This window comes from Biomphalaria glabrata, chromosome 12 (genome assembly GCF_947242115.1).
Source record: "Biomphalaria glabrata chromosome 12, xgBioGlab47.1, whole genome shotgun sequence".
Classification (NCBI taxonomy): Eukaryota; Metazoa; Mollusca; class Gastropoda; family Planorbidae; genus Biomphalaria; species Biomphalaria glabrata.
Genome location: NC_074722.1, coordinates 7,787,102 through 7,808,288, shown reverse-complemented (window position 1 = coordinate 7,808,288; position 21,187 = coordinate 7,787,102). Strand labels below are relative to the sequence as shown.

General features: G+C 34.7%; 3 protein-coding genes across 6 annotated transcripts in view; 2 read left to right on the top strand and 1 right to left on the bottom strand.

Annotated features, from left to right (window-relative positions):
- Window positions 1-7,615, bottom strand: part of LOC106079948 (uncharacterized) — a 19,753-nt gene extending 12,138 nt beyond the window's left edge. Inside the window, exons 1-3 of the mRNA XM_056006914.1 lie at window positions 7,433-7,615; window positions 2,532-2,751; window positions 1,537-1,691 (exon numbers count right to left, since the gene is read on the bottom strand). Of these exons, the coding sequence (XP_055862889.1) occupies window positions 1,537-1,691; window positions 2,532-2,751; window positions 7,433-7,514 (457 nt within the window). The 5' untranslated portion in view covers window positions 7,515-7,615. The remainder of the gene's footprint in view (window positions 1-1,536; window positions 1,692-2,531; window positions 2,752-7,432) is intronic.
- On the top strand, window positions 5,856-21,187 carry LOC106079947 (synaptonemal complex central element protein 1-like). Of its 2 annotated transcripts, XM_056006917.1 has the most exons (3): window positions 12,186-12,269; window positions 12,696-12,776; window positions 17,413-21,187. In XM_056006917.1, the coding sequence occupies exon 3, from the start codon at window positions 17,732-17,734 to the stop codon at window positions 18,689-18,691; it is 960 nt and encodes a 319-aa protein (XP_055862892.1). In that variant the 5' UTR covers window positions 12,186-12,269; window positions 12,696-12,776; window positions 17,413-17,731; the 3' UTR covers window positions 18,692-21,187. The 2 variants fall into 2 exon arrangements, with proteins under 2 accessions (XP_013096673.2, XP_055862892.1); XM_013241219.2 differs by lacking the exons at window positions 12,186-12,269; window positions 12,696-12,776 and adding an exon at window positions 5,856-5,916.
- The window catches only part of LOC106077236 (unconventional myosin-XIX-like), a 40,972-nt gene continuing 31,709 nt past the window's right edge, over window positions 11,925-21,187 (top strand). For all 3 annotated transcript variants that reach the window (XM_056006904.1, XM_056006905.1, XM_056006903.1), the window contains exon 1: window positions 11,925-12,038. In XM_056006904.1, coding sequence (XP_055862879.1) covers window positions 12,024-12,038 — 15 coding nt within the window. In that variant the 5' untranslated portion in view covers window positions 11,925-12,023. The remainder of the gene's footprint in view (window positions 12,039-21,187) is intronic.

Genomic DNA, 21,187 nt, shown 5'->3' with positions numbered 1-21,187 from the left:
TTGCTTTGAACCTCAAACATGTGTCCCGCGGCCTTCATGAGAGCTCTGCAACTGAATGTTTCAGAGTCCAGCTGCTGCCAGGTACTTTCCTTTTTGCCAGTGAGTGCACAATGGCGCCTCAGTTTACTTTTAGAGCGTTGGGGGGGGGGCACCTCTGTTACGTCGTCCACCTTTAAGGTCGCCTAAAAAAGATGTGGCATGTGGTTGTCCATGTGGGATAAATGTCCGATCTAGCGCAGATGTGGAATTGTAAGTAGTGCTTCTATACTGTCCACACCCAGCCTCCAGCAGATTTTTTTTTGTAAGGTTGTCTTGCTACGCATGCCCATTATGAAATTCATAAAATGAACATTATTTAAAATCATCCAAATGTTATTTCCATGAGTGACGCCACTTTCCCAACAAAATCAACATCTTCAAAACAAAATGTGAAATCAGTTATTTTAGAACAAGACGAGCAAGCTCCGACATTCATCCACATATACTGGATTGTTGGCGGAGCACATATCTCTTACTACTGCCTGTAAGAAAAAAAAACCCAAGTCTGTGAGAAAAAACCCGTCTGTGAGAAAAAAACCTAGTCTGTGAGAAACAACCCAGGTCTGTGAGAAACAACCCCAAGTCTGTGAGAAAAAAAAAAAACCAATGTGAGAAAAAACCCGTCTGTGAGAAAAACAAGTCTGTGAGAAGAAAACCCAAGTCTGTGAGAAAAAAACAAAACATCGATAGAGCAAGAAATCCAAAGAGACAAATGGCGCTGGATTTGCCATAGAATGGGAAGTGCGAGGGGGTTTAAAGTTTAAAGAAGCTAATTACTTATGAGAACCAACAACTTGAAGTTTGGAAGACAACAAGAATGATGAAAGAAAATCGAATACGCCATATTTAATAAAGCGAGCGGTAACACTGGGAGAGAAGTGTGTGAGTTGTAAAAGAGTTAAATGACTGAAGTTAGTGAGTTGTAAAAGAGTTAAATGACTGAAGTTAGTGAGTTGTAAAAGAGTTAACAGAAGTTAGTGATTTGTGAAAGAGCTAACTGAAGTTAGTGAGTTGTAAAAGAGTTAAATGACTGAAGTTAGTGAGTTGTAAAAGAGTTAAATGACTGAAGTTAGTGAGTAAAAGAGTTAACAGAAGTTAGTGATTTGTGAAAGAGCTAACTGAAGTTAGTGAGTTGTAAAAGAGTTATATGACTGAAGTTAGTGAGTTGTAAAAGAGTTAAATGACTGAAGTTAGTGAGTTGTAAAAGAGTTAAATGACTGAAGTTAGTGAGTAAAAGAGTTAACAGAAGTTAGTGATTTGTGAAAGAGCTAACTGAAGTTAGTGAGTTGTGAAAGAGTTTAATGACTTCAGTTAGTGATTTATGAAAGAGTTAACAAAAGTTAGTAAGTTATGAAAGAGTTAAATGGGTCATTGTACTTTAAATAAGCCTATAAGTAACATTATTCCAGTCAGTGTCACATTGCTTGTAGCAGAGCATGACCTTCTTGCGTGAGAGAACGGCTTTGAATCAAAACCGATCAATCTACCCACTCTTACTTTCAGTGTTTCCAAACAGAATGTCAAGGTCAAAGCCTCTAGCACTGGGATCATCTTTGATCGAGTCAGACAAGAAGCTGATAATCAGTGTTGAACCTTTGCTGATATAAGGCCTGGAGTCAGAACTGTAAGTATAGGTCACGACTGGACCATTTCTGAAATAGAAGCACATGTTTCTTGGTGAAAACATCTATGAAATAGAATTATGTATTTATCATAAGTTTCGAGCGTTCTCTCAGTAATCTCCTGTGGACAGTATGGGATGGAAGCGGGCAGCGTTCGAGATTGGGGCCTTCCTGGTGACAATACTAAATGCATAATAAAATTTTATGTATGTAGCTGTATTATGGCGTGGGGAAGGCTTTCAGGTTCCTCCATCGTGGTTCAATGGTTACCCCTTTTGTCATCCAGGGGGCTGAGAGCTTTGCTGTGGGGTTTAGAACCTCCTCATGTAGCTGGTGAGACTTATGTGAGCTCGGAAAATTCGGCTGCATGCTGGGAAGATTATTCCAGCTGGAGCTGAATTCTTTTTTTTTTTCAGACCTTGCTATCCATTTGGAAGATGATGTTAAGATCATCTGTTTCTTTGACCAGAGGTTAACGAGCAGGGTGTCATGGGGTCAGCACAACGACCAACCGCCTTTACTTTACCCAACTCAAGTCAGGTACCCATTAGATTTGGGTGGACTCAGGGGTACCTTAAAAATCACCAAAATCATAATCCCAGTCTACACCTAGATTTCCCAGGACCCCATGTTCGGAAGCCAAGTGCTTAACCAGTCAGCCACCGCGCCCCGAGGTGAATTCTATGTTGGCCCTATTTGTCCCGATGGATACATTTTTGAAAAAAGAATTGTATGTACATGACCTGACTTAGAATTGTATAAGAATTGTCAATTAAGCCATTGGGTGGTACAATTTGTAAGTACTATAGTAAGTATCCACCAAAGACCTGTCTTGCATTTGATTTATAATGATATATTAATGTAGCCTACCTGTCGCTTTGAAGCCTTATTAAGTCACCCCCATCTGTGAAATCTTCGTCGTGGCTCAGGGCGAAGTCTCGAAAGAAGACGCCCCACTGGCCGTACGTTGTCTCGAACACCCACGTGACATTGGAGTTGATGGGATACACCCCGGGGTAATTATCTGATTGGATACTGCTGTCTTTTGGAATGGAATTCTTCCAATGAATGTATTTCACACTACATTGAGCTGATTAAAAATAACAACTTATTATTAAGAGAAGAAGTAGGTTGTATTATAACGGAACAAAGTAGCAAATCAACACTTGGCATAGTCCAAATTTGAGATCAACAAACGTTTAGAGAAGGAAAAACTGAACTCAAACCTCTGCTGCCTTGCAGCTATACCCAAACATGGGAAAGGCTTCAGGGGTCAACTCTCAGGGAAAATTAAAGGCCGGCGACCCTTTGGCATCTTGAAGCACCCTGGCAGAGACTCCGAAGCCGCTGATCCTAAACTGGATTGGCACTTGCCGTTCCTTTGGATGGACCAGCTAGTGTGTTGGTGTATTCGAAGTACAAAATATAGTTATGATTTATTATGCTTTTAGAAAGGAATGCGATAGTTTTAAGTGTCCTTTTTAGAATTATAAAATCCTTTTTTTTTTCAGTTCTTTTCCTTGTAGCAAAAACTTATTTTGACAAAGCTTATATCAACTCAACCTGTTTGTCTGTCTGGTAAATAGTTTGTACACGTTATTTCTCACACACCAAAGTTGATACTTTGTATAATTATTCATTGGCGTAGACAAGACATGAATCAATAAAAAAATTGTTACCAATTACTCAACTATTGGTAGTTAATTATTTAACCTAACCCAAGCAAATATACAACATTACAAAACATCTGCAGTAGTCTGCTTTCATTAGATTTATTTATTAGATCTAACAGTTGACAAAACACAACAACCTTAAAAACTAATGAAATCTATAATACTTATATATGTAACGTAGGTCTTAACTAGTTGATAATGCAATTGGTTATCGAATCAAAATTATGTTTGACAAAATCGATTCTTTTTCAGAACGAGATTTAGGGAGTAAATATCAAAAGTACTGTCACCATGAGTATCGTCTCATTTCCATCAAAAACCTTTTTGGACAGATGTATTTCAAGGTTGAGAATGTTTCGTTCAGAGCTTAATGTTTAAGTGAAAATAAAATTTCAATAAAAAGTTACGTCATCCTTCTAGGCCTTGCGGTCAATGGGGCTGATGAGGACAAATCTAGTGCGTTTCTATAGCCGACGATATATGAGGATGTTTTTTTTGTGACCAGCACAACGACCAACAGCCTTTCCCAACTAATGCCTGGTATCCATTTCAGTTGTATGGACTCAGGGACTTCGGAAAATCTCTTTGTTTCAAACTCGTGAGCCCCTCCCCCCACCCTCCTCGTTTCACAATCGAAGTGTTTCACAAGTTGGCAAGTACACTTCATTTTTACAGTAACAGAATAGTAAGTACACAAGCAAGACTGCACGTGAACCCAGAAACTAAAACCCAGAAGCTACGGCCAGCAGACGATTTCTTCCGGATACAGTTTAAGAGCTTGTAGAATACAGAATAGAAGAGTGGGTATTTTTTAAACTTATGACCTTTGTCAACACTAGAAACACTTCATTTTGTAGAGACTTGAATACATTGGCTTCTTGTTCTGCGGGTTGCCTCGAAGCAGTTAAAAAAGTCCTAATCCTTTTAGAAAACACAAATTCACTAAATGCAGGTACTAGCGGATCAAAGTTAAATAATGAGGGTGATAATCTCCCCCCCCCCCCTTTTTTTTTCCTCATTCAATAAAGTTTTTAAGAAAAAATGTAATTATGATTTATACAAATAAGATTTGAACGCAAAACATTTTTCCCTATTGTCTTTGTTTCATCGCAATTAACTCTTTGATTCATCTTAATTAACTCTTTGATTCATCTCAAATAAGTGCTTGCTAAATTTTAAATAACTCCATTGTTTAAACAAAAATTACTTCAAAATATATTTTTTAACAAACTCAATTTTTAGCCTTTTTCTAAAGTGTTGCACTAGCTAGAGCCCAGTGTTTGGCCTACAGCATACCATCTTAGAATAACCCCAGTCTTATAATTTGAGACATTGTTAGAATTGTGGTAGACGATGTATAGACTATGTCTGTACGACCTATCAATTTTTTGTTTAGATATATTTTTAATGAGTAAAACCACTAATTGCATTTATATGTGTGTAATGAAACTCTTGTCCAACTGAAAAATAAGGTATGTTAATGTGGACGCATACTATAGCATAAGTAGTTAATATATACTGTAATAGTATTTTAAACAAACGAATAACAAACACAGAAATACAACATTTTTTTTTAAAGTAGAGTACTTTCAAATCTGTTATTTTATTATTATTATTATTAAAACCATTAAGTATTTATACAATATATTAAGCTACTAGAATCTAGGTAATGTACTGTACATCACCGCTCATCACTAAGTATCCTAATACGAAAAACAAATATATAATTTAACCTGTTATTAATCACATTGTGCCTAGAACAACGAAGCAACTTTCACGATCGAAAGGGCAATGGTTATTTTTTCCCCAACACAATTTTTTTTTATTCGCTGTTTCGTACCAGTATGGTTTTTTTTTTTTTATAAAACCGACAAAGGGCTGACAATGTTTCATCATCAGAGATTCTCATCATTGGCCTCCTTCGGTCATGAAACGACTTTGGTTCATCTCGTGAAGCACTTTTACCTGTGACTCTAGAGCCCTATTTTTTTTTTGGAGAGACATTCTCTTCCACATACATACTAAGTAAAAGTATTATCATGCTCATTGGGATGTGGCCAATCTCTTTTGGGGACTTATGGGGGTTGGGGGGGGTATCAACAAGGAGGTGTCCGTGTTGCCCTTTAAGTGTATAGCAAATACTACCCCCCCCCCCCAGCAAAAGGAAAAGATCGTCTCTCGAGACGTAAAATGACAGACTCAAATATTCGACTAGTGTATTACCATTAGTGAAATCACTCAATTTAGAGACACTCTAGGACAGACTTAAAAGTTAACTAGCAATAATAGACCTACATAAAAAGACCAAACCATAATTTACAGATAAAAAAAAACAAAAAAAAACTATTGTCACATTTAGTGTGTAAACCAAAAGAAAATGAACAATTTAGAGCCGACAATCGGCTGACCAGCAGGAAGTCAACTGCCCTTACTATTCAGATCACATTACGTGTGCGTAGCAGCGTGAGAAAATAAGACACTTCCTAATAGCCCTGATTAGCATAATAAACATGATATGGGGGTCAAGGCAGAAGCTAGCAGACGTGGTCAAGATAAACCTTGGTCGCTAGTCACTGTTCACGGTTAGTTATTGATTATTGTTCCTAGTTATTATTGTTTCTCGTGAATTATTCTTCTTTACTGGATTTTTTTGTTCATCAACTGTATTTTCATAGTGTATTATTCCAAATATAGTAATTTATGTCATTGTATAAGCTACAAATAATTTTTGAATACTGTGTATTTATTGAACTGAGTTTCAAGGCGTTAAACTCAAATTATTTTCTGTGCTGTGCTACTTGATTGTATCCTAATAGTTTGTTTATATATTTAAAGGCACCTCCAAATGCGTGTATGCCATAAGATTGTGTAGACAATACACAAGCTAAATCTCAAAACCTAGCGTGACTACTTATCCAGGCAAAATAATCAGAAAGTCACAAAGATTGAGGCACATTCCTTATGCTATGATAAAGTACATAAGTACATCTTCTTTTCAAGTGTCTGAACCATGAAACGGGTTGCCTGAATCAGTCAGAAAAAAAAAGTAAATCTATAATTAACATGCACAACTAGTTAACACATTGATACACTCTCTAGTTTATAAGATAGATACGGTGGTTAAAAAATAATAGGTATATCTAAGAACTACATCAAATAAGGAAGGTTATATAAACCTCATTCTATTCTGTGGCCAACGGTTCATGATGGTGTCATGTAATCAACACAACTACATTTATTTTCCTTATTCAATGTCAGGTATCCACTGGAGCTTGGCGGACTCACTTTCATTAAAGTAATATATTTAGTAATATTACCAATATAGCCTATATATTTACTCCATATGTAATTTTTAAAAATATGACTTCTCACAAGTTATCGTGTCTTTGCGCTCAGATTAGCATTAGTAGATCGACTACAAATCTTGTCTTATAAATTACAGACGTTCCTTAAAAACAAAATATAATTACGTCCTACCCGTATAGATGTGTTAGTCTAGACACGCATGTTAATTAGAGACTTAAAAGTCGAAGTAATGGGTTCTCCTGGCAACACGTTCCATACACTTGCCCGTGCTAGTCAATTGTATTAAAGTTCCCATTGAATATAGAGCTAGTCACTTGTAATAAAGTTAAAATTGAATATAGAGCTAGTCACTTGTAATAAAGTTAAAATTGAATATAGAGCTAGTCACTTGTAATAAAGTTCCCATTGAATATAGAGCTAGTCACTTGTAATAAAGTTACTATTAAATATAGAGCTAGTCACTTGTAATAAAGTTACAATTAAATATAGAGCTAGTCACTTATAATAAAGTTACAATTAAATATAGAGCTAGTCACTTGTAATAAAGTTAAAATTAAATATAGAGCTAGTCTCTTGTAATAAAGTTACCATTGAATATAGTGCTAGTCACATATAGAGCTAGTCACTTGTAATAAAGTTACAATTAAATATAGAGCTAACCTTTCTATCGTTGAAATAAAATGCATACAAATTTGAGTGGTATCATATTCATCAAAATATCACTACTGGTGATATAAAGGTAGGTCTATAAATGGACCAGCATGTGGTGAAATGAACTAATATACAACTTACATAAACTGACCAAAACTGACCACAGTCCGAACCAAACAGTCAAAGCTTTAGATGCCGCCATTTTTGGACTCAATGTGCGCATCACATCCTCTCGACGTCTAAACCGCTTGAGTTTGTGAAGTTTCTAAACGACATATAGCACAGACATCACTTAAAGAGCCACTTCAATATGTGGTCGAGTAGAATTGAGCACAGCAACTTAATGTTGTTTAACGTCATAGGGTGAGGATGGTAAAAATATACTAGAATGGTTCTGTTCGGGTGTTATGTGTACGCGAGTGGGTCATGGTTTTCAATTATTATGACTGAACATAAAAAAAAACTAAAACAAATAAAAACTACGTAAGCTCCTATCTTATTAAAAGCCAGTTACACGGACTAGCAACTCAAAATACCTATGTGTTTAATTATATAATTGAAAAGTTATCTTTCGTCCGTGGTTCTAGACCCTATTCAGGGCTCTGGTCTGCTTGAACATAGTCTTCCATTCAGATCTCTCTTGAACTTTTCGTCTCCACGCTGGTTCTTGTAGATCTGCCTTTTCGTCATCAATCCATCCTAATCGTCGTCTGCCTTTTGGTCGTCTGCCGTTTTGGTCGTCTGCCGTTTTGGTCGACTGCCTTTTGGTTTTTGCCGGTAGGCCCATACTATTTATAGGCCTACTCCTTTTTTGTTCTCTGACATTCATTCAAGATGACCTGCCCACCCCCCACCCCCCACACACGGTAGTCTGTTCTTTCATTTTCCGTCACTACAGGTGGAATCACACTCTTTCATTCTTTCAAGATGACCCCCACCCGCCCCCAGTTCTTTGTTTTTTTTTTTTTTGTTGTTGCTATAGGTGGTATAAAGGAGGTATTATCTTTTTTAAAGAAGTATTTTAAATGGTTTACTTGTTAATTAGGCTCAGGGCCGCCGCGAGGGTTGTGGCCGCCTGCGTGCGAAATACAAAAAATGCCGCCCCCCCCCCCCCGCTTTTCTTTTTTTCTATAAAAAAAATTCTATTAAGACTAAGCTGGTAACTGTGCCCTTTGATTTCAATCCATTTTTTGTAGACAATTCCATTTTTTTCTTTCATATTCGCATCGTGGTTGTGTCCCTCAAGTACAACTAGGAATCATGCACTAGGAACAATGTTGGCCTTACGCGCATTCAGAAATCTGAGATCTTGGTTCTTTTTGGTAAACATTAAAAACTGATCTCATTCTGACTACTCGCGGATGAGCTGCGGCGGGTATATTACAATGAACAGTGTAAATGATCATGATCTATATACAATATCTCGATAACTTTGACTGCTCAACAGTGTTCTGTGGTCTGCACGTGGATATGTTCACTTGTTTGATTATCCGAATAAAAAGACTCGAAATACAAAAGCTATGGACTGTGAAACTTTTTCAACGTTCGTAAACTTTCATTATAATTATCACGATTGTATTTTGAAGAGATGTGCATTGTATCCACAATCATCTGACCTACACGGATTCAAAGGTGCCTACAAATTTATCCCACAAATGAAGCGGACTTTTTTTTTCTTTTTGTCACACAAAAGTCGTTACTACGATGAAATGGAATGGTCGGAAGAAATTCGACCATTCAGAGGGGAAAAAAAAATCAAGAAGAATCACACTAGATATCAGAAGGGGCGCGACAGGGGGGGGGGGATTCGTGGTAAAAAAATGTTCGATATAAACGATATAATATAAGGATACTTTAAAATATCAATAACAAGTTTTAATCATGTAGATATTTAATTGATTCTGTTAACAAGCTGTGATTTCTAAAAATAAATTGGACCGCCCTCCACCCTAAATTTTAGGGGGGGGGGGGGAATTTCTATGCTAAAATTCGTCCGCCCTCCCCATTCGGGGGTCGGGGGGTCGGCCGAGTGGGAGGCGATCGCCCCTACCGCCCCCTGGATCCGCCAGTCTTTTATTGAAAAGGGGGTTTTATCGTAAATTTCGGAGGGGGGTTTTAAATCAAAATCTTCCTTAGCTATATATGCTCTTGGAATTTGGGGTTTGTCGTTTGCATATTTGCATTCTTTTTTTTTTTATATTTGTTTTGTTTTTATAGGAGAGGGGGGATTTGACTGCAGACCTCCTGGTAGGGGGGTTTAAATTCAAAACCCTTTGGCTGCGCTGGGGCAAGTGATAGTTTAGTTTTAATTAAAATCTCACCTATAATAAAAAAAAAGCAAAAAATGTCACTGAATTCCGATCTCCCCTCCCCCCCCCCAACACGACTACGACTGGAAAACGGAAACACGTCCAGTCTAGATATAATATATATCATCATCATCATCATCAAACTCAATTTGAGTGAGGGTTTGAGATGCTCAAATCCTCTCTTGCAAATCCCTGGACAGAATTAAACCCTTCTGTCTTGCGTATATGTCACCATACAGGTCGAAAATTTCTCAGACCTGTCGAGGCGGAGATCAGCAAGTCTGGGGCAGTCAAACAGAATATGAGGCACTGTCTCCTCTTCTTCCCCACAGCGGGGACACCGTGAATCGAAATTTGGCCATAGCCATGAGAAATATGAGCCAACAGGACAGTGGCCTGTCCTGCACTGTGCTATAATAGCTTGCTCAGGCCTGGACAGCCTCCACCACTGGGAAGTGCAGTCAGGGCGCCTCATGCGCTCCCAGACTCCACGGGCTTTTTGGGACTTGTCCCAGCACTCAAACCACTTTTCCATTTCTGTTTTTTGAATTATAGCCAGAGCATGATGAAAACTTACAGCCTGTTCAGTGGGTGGAATTTGCCCTCCCTGGTGGGCCAAGGATTCTGCAATAGTGTTGCCAGTCACACCTATGTGACTAGGTACCCACTGCATAATTACAGGGGTGCCATAGCATAATATATATATAGGTTTGTGTATTATATTTTATATATTATTTACTTTTAGCTTACTATGCTCAAACCCAGTGGTTACCAAACTTTTTGTCTCATAGACCCCTTGCCATGTTTTCTGGTTTTCGGTAGACCCCCTGCTTAACTTATACCGGTACTGCATTTTTGCGAATTCACCAACTCCATTTTTTAAAAGTAATTTCTAACTGTAGTGAGTGGAAGAGTAAATAAGTAATTTAAAGCTACTTAGTAAGTTAGAGAGCTCTATCTTATTTTATTGATGAAATTCAAATTTATACCATTTAAAATAACAATTGGTATGGATTACTGGAACCACCAAAAATACTGGAAATTTGTGTTTTTTTGTTTTTGTTTTTTTTTTGCAGGTTCGTCATCCGTTGCTACGAATATTATGTTTCATATAGGAATCTGTTGTTCTATGAAGTAGTCCTTCAAACATTAAATATTAATTTATTGGCCTTAAGTATCGCTGTAAAAGTTTTCACAAAGAGCAGTTTCTTGTGTATATCTTCATTTTTCACGTCTGGCTCAAGTATTGGATCCGAGGAACTGTTTTCTCAAAAAGGAGAAGGGGCGAAGTAACTGGCGTTACTCATTAGCCTAGGCTTCCCACCAACCTAGCGGGGGGTGGGGAACTTAATTCAAACCTCTGCTGCCTTGCAGATATACCCAAACATGGGAACTGTTTCGTGGGTCAACCTCGAGGAAAAAATGAGGAGACGAGGACCCTTAGGCAGCATGCAGCACACAGCGCTACACCCTGTCAGAGCCTGCGAGGTCGTTGATCCCAAACTGTATATGTTGTTTGCAAAGAATTACATAAGAAACTTTTGTTATAACTCAAACCTCCGATGTGCCTACTGTATTGTTGCTTAAAGAAATTTGTTTAACAATATCACATGTTTGTGTAAAACATTTTTTAAAACTACTTTAACAGCTGGTAAAATCAATGTTTTATTTATAGTGTTTTCTGTATTTGGCTATAGAGAGATCTTTTAAGACGCTCACAAACCACCATCTTCTCTGTATGATGTTGAAGAGAGATTTTGTGAGTCTAGTCTGAACTTTATCTTTGAGAGTTCGAAAGTTGTTCAAACCTTTATCTTTTTATCAGGCCGGCTTCGTCTCAAATGATCCTCATGCATAATTAGTTTCATATCGTCATAAATAAGGCACTTGTCAACCGCTTGTTTGACAAGGAAGGAATGAATCCCAATTTTAAATAACCAATGCGTTATAATCTACATTTCTTTTTGATACATGTAGAAAACAATTAAGCTATTTAAATAAGTATTGAAATTAAATCTAACAATTTTTCGTTTGAATAGCAGGATAAATATGGAAAGTATTAACTAAGGTTCAAAACATATATTAGTGTATGAAATAATGACATTGGTGAGATGTGCTTAAATGAAATCCATTTTTGTAGACCCCCATGGACGCATCTCATAGACCCCCAATTTATTTTTTCACTTTCGTAGACCCCCTTGGAACTCTTCGTAGACCCCTGGGGGTCTATATAGACTACTTTGGGAATCAATGCTCTAACCAATGAACACTAACTACCATATTTTCTTAAATTTTATTGGTCAGTTTTAGGTGATAGAAAAATTTAAATGGCGGCTTATATGAAAATATGTAGACTCTACTAGAATCTAGATCTAGTGATACTAAAGTGTAGATCTGGATTTAGGTTGAATTACAACGTATTAATGTCTTTCAACAAGGTAGGAAATATCTATAGATCTAGTTTTGGATATAAGTATAAGAATTTAGACTGTCTATATCTAGATTTAAGATTAGTATTAAAGACAACCATTGAATTAATTGATTGTACTGCTGTGACTGTGTCCCACTCACACTTTTCACTGACACTACTAGTCTAGTCTACTGACAGTCTCTGTGTCAGTGTGTCTACATTTTTTTTACTCAAGTTTGAAGTTATTAAACTCATTTCTGTATATAATCATTATCAAGTTATAAAATAGGCTAATCATATAAAATGTAGCTGGGTCTAGATCTAGACCTACTGTACTTGTAGTAGTACTGACCCAGAGATCTAGATTATTATTATAGTATATAATAATATAATTATAAATATATAGTATAGTTATAGGTCTAGTGAGACTCTACTCTAGTGAAGTCTAGTGACTCTATTTATTCTAATTCAGTCACTCTACTTACTAGTCTAGACCTAGATTCCTAGATCTAGCTAGATATCATATTGATATCTATAGACTATAATTGACTATAATATTATAATATATCTAAATATTAGACATAGTGGTAATAGTAACTGTAGATTTAATGATTTAGAATTTAGACCTGAATCATGTCCACCCCATGATAACTGTCACTAACAGTGTGACATTTAACTTATTTAGTCAAATTTAGTCAGTTTAGTGTGTCTACACTCCAGTTCAGAACAGTTTCTGCTCATCAGTCCAGATAGTGAGAACAAGAAGGTGAGTTGTTAATATAATGAAATATAAGATAGATTTATATTCTATACTAAAGTAATTATAGACTTTAGATCTAGATTTCTAGATCTAGAATCTATAATTAGTTAAATTTTAGTATAATATATCATTTTATGATTTTTATTTCCTATCTTAGTATCTAGTTTAGTCTATGACTTAATATAATATTTACTAAATATTTAGATTTAGATAAAAAATTGTGAATCTACTAACTAATATATTATATTTTGGCTATGCGGCTATATATATATATATATATATATATATATATATATTTAAATTGAAATTTGATAATTTTTCCCATTCTGACTTATATCTTCACCCTCACCTATTCCTTAGTCTGTTGGACTGTTGGGGCACCACACAAGATCTGTTGACTGTCTTTCTCCATTCCTCTCTTTCCATTCTTTTATGTTGTCTTCCCATCACTTTCTCTATCTACCTCTTCTTCTTTTTCCCTGAAGGAAGGTTTTTGTGTGTCCTAAGGACCTTGTAATATGGTCATAAAGTTTTAGATTGTATTTTTTTGACAGTAGTTATGAGTAGTTAACAGATAATCATTTGATCAGATTGCTGAACTAATTATGTCTCTAATATCTTTGCTTGTGATGCAGTGTATGTGATACCTAGGATCTTTAGCATCTTAATTCCGTCGCTAGAATCCTCTTATCTAGTTCTGCAGTCAGTGTCCAAGATTCGCAAGCATATAAGAATGTGGCCATAACTAGGGAGTGCATCAGTCTGATTTTAGTGCCTTTGACTTTCCATAGTTTTGCAACTTCTGTTGTGGACTGTGCAATTCTGGCCAATATATCTAGAATCTAATCTAGTCATTTCTTTAAAGAGGAACATAAATTTGCATCTCATGCGTATCCATTATATTACGTGTCGATATGGTCATGCCCGTTAATAAGAGACTTAAAGCTTTATTAAGTCATTGTTGTTGTTTTTTTATTGATTCTGGCAACTCTTTCCATGCTCTAATGGCATTAGGGAAGAATGGGCACTTGGTTCTAGCATATAATATTTGTGTCTTTCTGGATGTATAAATTTCATGGCTCTATTTTTGTGTTTTAGTTTTAGTTTCTTTGTTTTCTTGAGTTGAGGACTCCCAAACAGAGGAACATATATTCTAATGTGTGTCTAACAAAGGTTAAATAGCATTTAAATTTTATATTTTGTTTGATTTGAAAAAAAAAATTAACTCTTAATAATTGGAATTTTTCTGGGTAGAAAGACATTCTCCAATTAGATTTCTCATTTCTGTAATTCTTGTAATTTCAGCATCTTGTTTTATTTTTATTGCTTTGTGAGATTACATGAAGCTTATAAAATACAACTAATATTTTTAAGATCTAGAACAGTGGTCTTCAATGGTGGCACTATCACCCCTTTGGGGGGAGGGCGTTTTCGTGAAATTGGGGGGTGCTGGGAGCCAAAGGGGCAGTAGGGGGCGCTGGGCATACAGGGGGAAAGAAGAAACTAAAGGTGCACTGAAACAAAACAAATTAAAAAATTCTTCAACTCAACTTTAAAGTTAGCAAACTAAATAGAGAAATTATGGTTAGCTGGCTTCTAATTTAAGAACAGAAACATCATTAGAAATTGAGTTCGGGAATCCCATTTTCTATTTTAAAATTCTTACTCCGTTGCTATAATCAGAGGGTTTCTATTGTCCTTATATCTTTGCGGGCGTAAACATTTATGATTTGATAAACAAACTAGGTAATGTGCCTTTAAGATTATAGTTTATTTTATCTACATAAGTTAATGTATTGATATGTAAATGTTAATTAAAATAAAACAACGTTAAAGCTAACATTCAAAAAGAATAATTTAACCTTTTTTAAACAAAAAATGAACAAACTGTTGTTACAAAAATTCACTGGTATGTAAAGGAGTATTTTCCTGAGTTATATTGAATTGCCACTATATAAAAAGTATTCCAATGTTCTACTTTGAATGACGGAATTTTCAGATGGGGTTAAGAAACCAAGTCAGCTTCACAAACATATAGCAATATCCAAAAATAATTTTAAAATATTCATGAACAATTATGAAAAATTTACTATTCAAAAATATAAAAAAAAAATGGCAAAGCAGGATATGTTTTAGTGGCCTTTTAGTCTTATTATATTGTTTGAAAATTGATAAAAACTAAAATTAAAATTTTCAAAAATTATCTGTGACACAAAAAAAACTTTTTTTTTTTGGTTAATGATGAAATATTATTTCAAAATTGTCTAGTTATGTAGCTTATGACGACATGTAGGGAACAATCAGTGGTTGGACACTACAATGGCTTCATAAGTAATATAGAATAAAGAACAGATCTATCCTTGTGAATTATGATACACAGGCAGCATCTTGTTAAAATTTTAGCCCACAAATTTATTTCTATTTGAATCTAATTATAAATAAAATTACAAGCCAATGCCGAAAATAAGCTAATCTTTCTACAGTTTTTTTTAAACAAATGATAAGCAACATGTCTTATTGTAAACGGACCGTTGGCTGGATTTCAAAAGGGAGTTGTTTTTGCTCGTTTTGCTAAGCTCTTAAATACAATGTTGGGAAATTTTTTATTTTTTTTTGAGAAACAGGAAGATTCAACGGTTGATGATTACTTCAGCTGGAAAAAAAATTGTTTTACATGGTAGGCATCTAACACAAATGAATGAAACCAAGCTCCGACTGCAAGGAAAGAAATTGACTTTCATTTGTTAAATCATTTTCTCTTTTATCAAAATATTAAATCTATTTTAAAAGATTTTACAATCTCACAACTTTTTTGTTGACTAATGAATTACTACTTAAGGACATCGATATATATGTAATTCACCTAACAATGCTCTATGAATAAATGAAGATTTTGCTTCTAGGATATAAATAAATAAAACAAATTTAATATAATTGACAATTATTTTAATTTAATATCTGTTACTGATGTTTAAATTGAGTTCCAAGAAAAAATAGATTGACAAAATTATGTCTTTAGTAAAAAGAATGTTAACATTGGAGGCACAACAGAGATATGGCTGCACTTAAATGTTTCAGTAAAATTTCAAAACTTTGGTCAAAAATGGAATTACTTGTTAGCTTTTCCATCAACATGCATGGTTAACCTAGATTTAACCTTGCTTTGGTTAATTTAAAGCTTGAAATTTTTAATATTGTCAGACTGCAGGAGGCACAAGGTTCCCATTAGCTTAATTTCATTTTGTATTGAATTCAGCATATTCAGTATATATTAAAATTATAACTAAATTTACAATTAAACCTAAAAAAAAACATAGGCCCTAATATTCAGTAATTTAAAAATAAACTATTCTTAGGATTTGAAAGAAAGTCATGACAATGAGATTAATTTTTGTATGTAATCACTGCAAATTATTTGACTTAATTTTTGTATAATGATAATAATGACAATGTCCTCGATACCAAAGATTTAGGCTGAGTGCAGTGTTTTACCCAGTTGTGACTTGCATATTTTCCAAGAATTTTGTGCTTTTATGGGGAGGGGGCACCTCTGTAACACTGTCCTCCTCTAAGCTTGTCAAAGAAGATCGCATTTGGCATGCGGTCGTCGCCCATGCGGAGTAAGTGTTATTGATAGCATAAAAATTAATAAATAAATGACATTTTGTCCAAATTTGCCTTCTCACGCTTCTTTATAAGTGTTTTTCTTACAGGGGGGCGTTGGCATATTTTTTAAAAGAAAAAATACAAAAAGGGGGCGGTAGGCCAAAAAATGTTGAAAACCACTGATCTAGAATAATGAATGTAAATAAATTCTTTAGTAAAAGGGAATTCATATTGTAAATTGTCTATTATGTCTGGATGATCCTAAATCTTAAGCTTTGGCTCGATTACAATTAAAACTCAATCAAACAGAATGAAATTCCATATTATCCTATTGCCTTCATGGTGGCGTGGTTAATGAGTGGTAACACGCATGGCTTCTGAACCAAGAGTTCGAATCCTGGTGAAAACTCTCATTTTTACAGTTTGCACCTGGATATACAAACCTTAATGGTTACTAAGATTTGTTTGGGGAAAAGTTAACTTCTAAGGCAGTTGATCATTGAGCTGGCTAAATAACATCCTCCTTAACACTGGGCCACAGAACCACAGAATTAGATGACTTTTACATCATCTCCACCATAGATCGCTAGTCTGAAAATGGTGCTTTTATGTGTATAGAGTGTTTTTTTTTAATTTACTTTTTAAATTTTTAAAAAATTTAAAACTTTACGATAAGGATTCCTTTTGTGTTTTTCTTAAATGTAATTTTACATTTGTTAACTATATAGGATATAATAATATATATATATATTTGTTTGTGTGCAGTGCTTTTTTTGTGATGGTACGTAGTGTTACAGCGTACTGGCACGTTTTTCAATGAGGGGGAAAGTTATTACTTTTCTTGTATTTTATGTTTTTTTAAAATTTATTAGTAGTTAAAAGTTAGGCTGAGTACCGGCACCTATTTGTTTAAAAAAAAAAGCACTGTATATATGTATTCAAAACTAGCAAATAAATAAATATACAGTTATTAATTTTCTTTCAAATATCAACAAATAAACATTAACAAGTTTTATACTTTTTTTTTCTCTTGCAGTGAACATGCAAAAATATCCAACCCATTGATTGGAAAAACCCAGATTTAAACAATTTGTTTTCAACTTTTTTGGATTAGTGACTATCGTCCATTAAAATTGGACATGAAGGATTGGTACTATTTCTAAAATCATAGATCAACATTGTGAATCTGTTGTTATATTAAAATCTTCCAGATTTGATTTTGAAAGTAATTTGATTTGAAGATTACTTTATGAACTACATTGCCCTATTGCAGTTCTATTTAGACTATCACCTGCATTATTAAATCCACGTTGTCTTAGACAAACCAGACATTTGCCTTTACACGCACACAAAAAATGAATTCTGCATCAGATCTGGCGTTTGCTCATCAGGTTGTTGAAATGATCAGTTCCTCAGTCTCTCTGCCCATTTCTAATACAGAAATTGAAAGTGTGACTTTTTCAGAGATAGGTGTTGAAGGCATAAGTTCTAGTATTGTTCCTATTTCTGAGGCAGGTGCTAGTGAAACTAGTTCTGGAAGTGTGCCCATTTCAGTGGCAGTCGTTCAAGAGATTAGTACTTCCGGAAGTGTGCCTACATCTATGGCAGGCATTCAAGACAATAGTACTTCTGGAAGTGTGCCCAATTCTATTGCAGGCGTTCAAGAGATTAGTACTTCTGGAAGTGTGCCCATTTCAGAGGTAGGAGTTAAAGAAATTATTTCTGAGAGTGTTCCCATATCAGAAACATGTGATGATATTGCTACTTTATTAGCTGATCCATTATTCGTCAGTTTTATGTCTGTACAAGACAAGGCAAATCAAGTTTATTATCTCAGAGAAGAAGGTTTGACCCCAGAAGAAGTGAGACTAAAAAATTATATCACATACTTATCGAAGGTTCGCTGTGAGGAAAAAAAAGAGTTTTTACAAATCCAGGCGGCTCTTAAAGCCAAACTGAATTCACTGCCTCGCTCTGTAAAAAATTTAAAACAAACAATCAAAAGAAGAGAAGACGCTATACAATTTCTGAAAGAAAAAATAAAAGCAATAAAAACCGAAACAGGTCATTATAAATTTAAAGAAATGGAACAGTTGTTCCTCGCTGAGAAAAAAAGACACAGAGAACTTTTTAAAGAAGCTGCAGCATTTAGGAAACTCAAAACAAGATTAGAAGCCAGGAATGCAACAATTCAAAAGCTGCAACAGGAAAAGCCTCTCTTGTTGGAGGCTATGAAAGAGCTTGAAAGCCAAATAAATTCTTTGAAGGAAAATAATAGCTCATTGGGGAAGAGTTCATCAGGAGAGAAGCAGTAGCTCTTGGCAATACATATATATACTCATACTTCTGAACACAGTTTGATCATTGAAGTTTTGTTAGTGTTCCAAAAAATGAATATTTCAAAACTGTGTCAGCACAAACATCTGATGTGATTTAATTTGTTTGAATAGCTTTTTACCCCCACCCTTTTTAAAAAAAATTAAATCCAATATAAGTGAAAGCAGTGTGTATATAGAACATAGTCTCATTGTATAATGATTGATTTTGTGTATCTTCTTTAATGGTTGTATAAAATATGTAGGCTTCTGTCCAAATTGAGTTGCTGCAAGTGTCTATGAACCATGACCCCAAATTGTTTTTCTTCTTTCAATTTTCCACTGAAGCTATTAACTGATGTTAAGACCATATTTAAAAAAAAAACTATTAAAAAAAAACACTTTTATTTACATGTATATCTTTTTACTTGTACTGTCACCACTGTAAGCCTAACTGTAATCACAACTAGAAAATATATAAGCACCACCTGAGACATCCAATAGATTCTTTGTTTCAATATAATTATTTCAATATCATATAGTACTTTTAAAGAAAAACAAATTATAATTTGATGCCTAGAGGCCACAGACCTCCTATAGATTAATATGACAAGCAGTGTTAGTAACATTAAAACGTTCTTGGCTACTCTACATGTTGTTTGAGAAAATCATTGATTACTTCCCTTTTGAACATATCCAGTTTACAACTTGGTATTTGTAGATGATTGGTCCAGCTACAGATGTCATTTTATTAGTCATGACTTTCTGGTAGAAAGGGCAAGTCAAACCATTGCTAAACTCTTAGAACTGTGATGCAGTTACAACACTGCCTGATTTTCTTAAATGGGTTTACTTGGGCAGGGTTTTTTAGAAGACCTCTACCCTCTTCTAGCTTTAATATTTAAATGGCACTTAATAATGTTATATAGCTCCTCCTTTGTGGTCAAAGATGGCTATTAATAATCTAATAATAATTAATAATGATATGAATACATCTTTGAGCATACGCAGTGTCATACTTGGGAAGAACGAAATAGAGTATTTGTACATTTATCTTATGCTGTGTTTTTTTTTTATTTGTATCTATTTAAGATGCATGCCTGTATTTTGAAAAAAAATATTTTGATGTGGATGCCCTCATTAAGGGTAAGACTCTGGGTAGCTGCACAGTCTTGTGCTGTTTTAATTTCAGCCCTGAGTTACACTCATTGTAAATGTTTTTGTCTCCAAGTCTTATAAGTCAGTGGTAAATGATTTCATTCCAATAGTCCTTACATTACTAAAACAATTTATGTTGTGATAGCAACTCAAAAAATTTAACTTTGTTTTGTTGTGAACTGTGTAGATATACTCATTGCTTTCTTTGTTAGTAACAAACATGTTTGGCAAAATAGTACAAGGCTACACTTTATTTAGACAATGTGATTAAGCCTATTACTGGTACCACATTATTATTATTATTTTAACTTGTACCTCTGTAGTCTTTTGAGGCATGCAGTAATAATAAAATACAAATATATGGCTAACTATAAGACAGAGATTTTCAAATTTAAAACGCAACTGTCATTACTTTTTAGGTAAGTGTACAGGAACTATGAATAGCACCAATCTCCTTGAGAAACAAAATATCTCTCTTACTGGTGAGCTCATATAGCAACATGTTTGTGTTGGGAGATGTCCTGCTATTGCCAAATGTACATTGATCGAGGCTTGTCGCCCTTGGTTTATTGCAGAGCTCAGAGCTCGAGGAAATAGTAGCCTACTATCAAGCAAGAGCCTAGTTCTTTTATACAATCTCTATCTCCCTTTGATCCTTACTTCAACAATCATTACTATAATTCCATATGTATATAGTTGGTTTTGTTTTGTTTTCAATTTACTATAAATGTATATAGTTTGTTTTGTTTTGTTTTCAATTTACTATAATTTCATATGTATATAGTTCGTTTTGTTTGTTGTTTTGTTTACAATTTACCGATGCTTTTCAAAATGAACACATGAAAATGAAGGAGTGGGCAGACCTGTCTGGTTTTATTTCTGCTCCCTCTCTTTCCGAACTTTTACAACAGGTATTTTTTGTATGCGCTCTTGCGTCTTTGTATTATATAGTTGACCCCTTATTTTATATCTTTAATGATATTTTGTTTGTAGCTGAACGACTTCTTGCATACAATCATTAGTGTTCATTTAAAATCTGCACTATTTGACTTGTTGATAAAGACGACACTTCAACTGTAGAACGAGCGTTATCAGTTATATCATACTGTCTTGAAGGCACACCATGTGCACTGGCCAGTTCAACTCCATGATACGTTTTTTTTTTTTTTGTGTGTTTTAAAATACCGGCACGTTAAGTAAAGCAGCTTGTATGTTAGCATTTGTTTTGGTTATTTCCCTTTTTTAAAGCTTTGGTTGTCATTGAATTCGTTTGTTAAACGAACACAAAACGTGTTTGAAATTGTTTTAATGAATAAAGTTTTTTTGTTATGACTTGGA

Coding starts and splice junctions, on each gene's coding strand:
- LOC106079947 (XM_013241219.2), top strand. CDS start 17,732: ATGAATTCTGCATCAGATCTGGCGTTTGCTCATCAGGTTGTTGAAATG.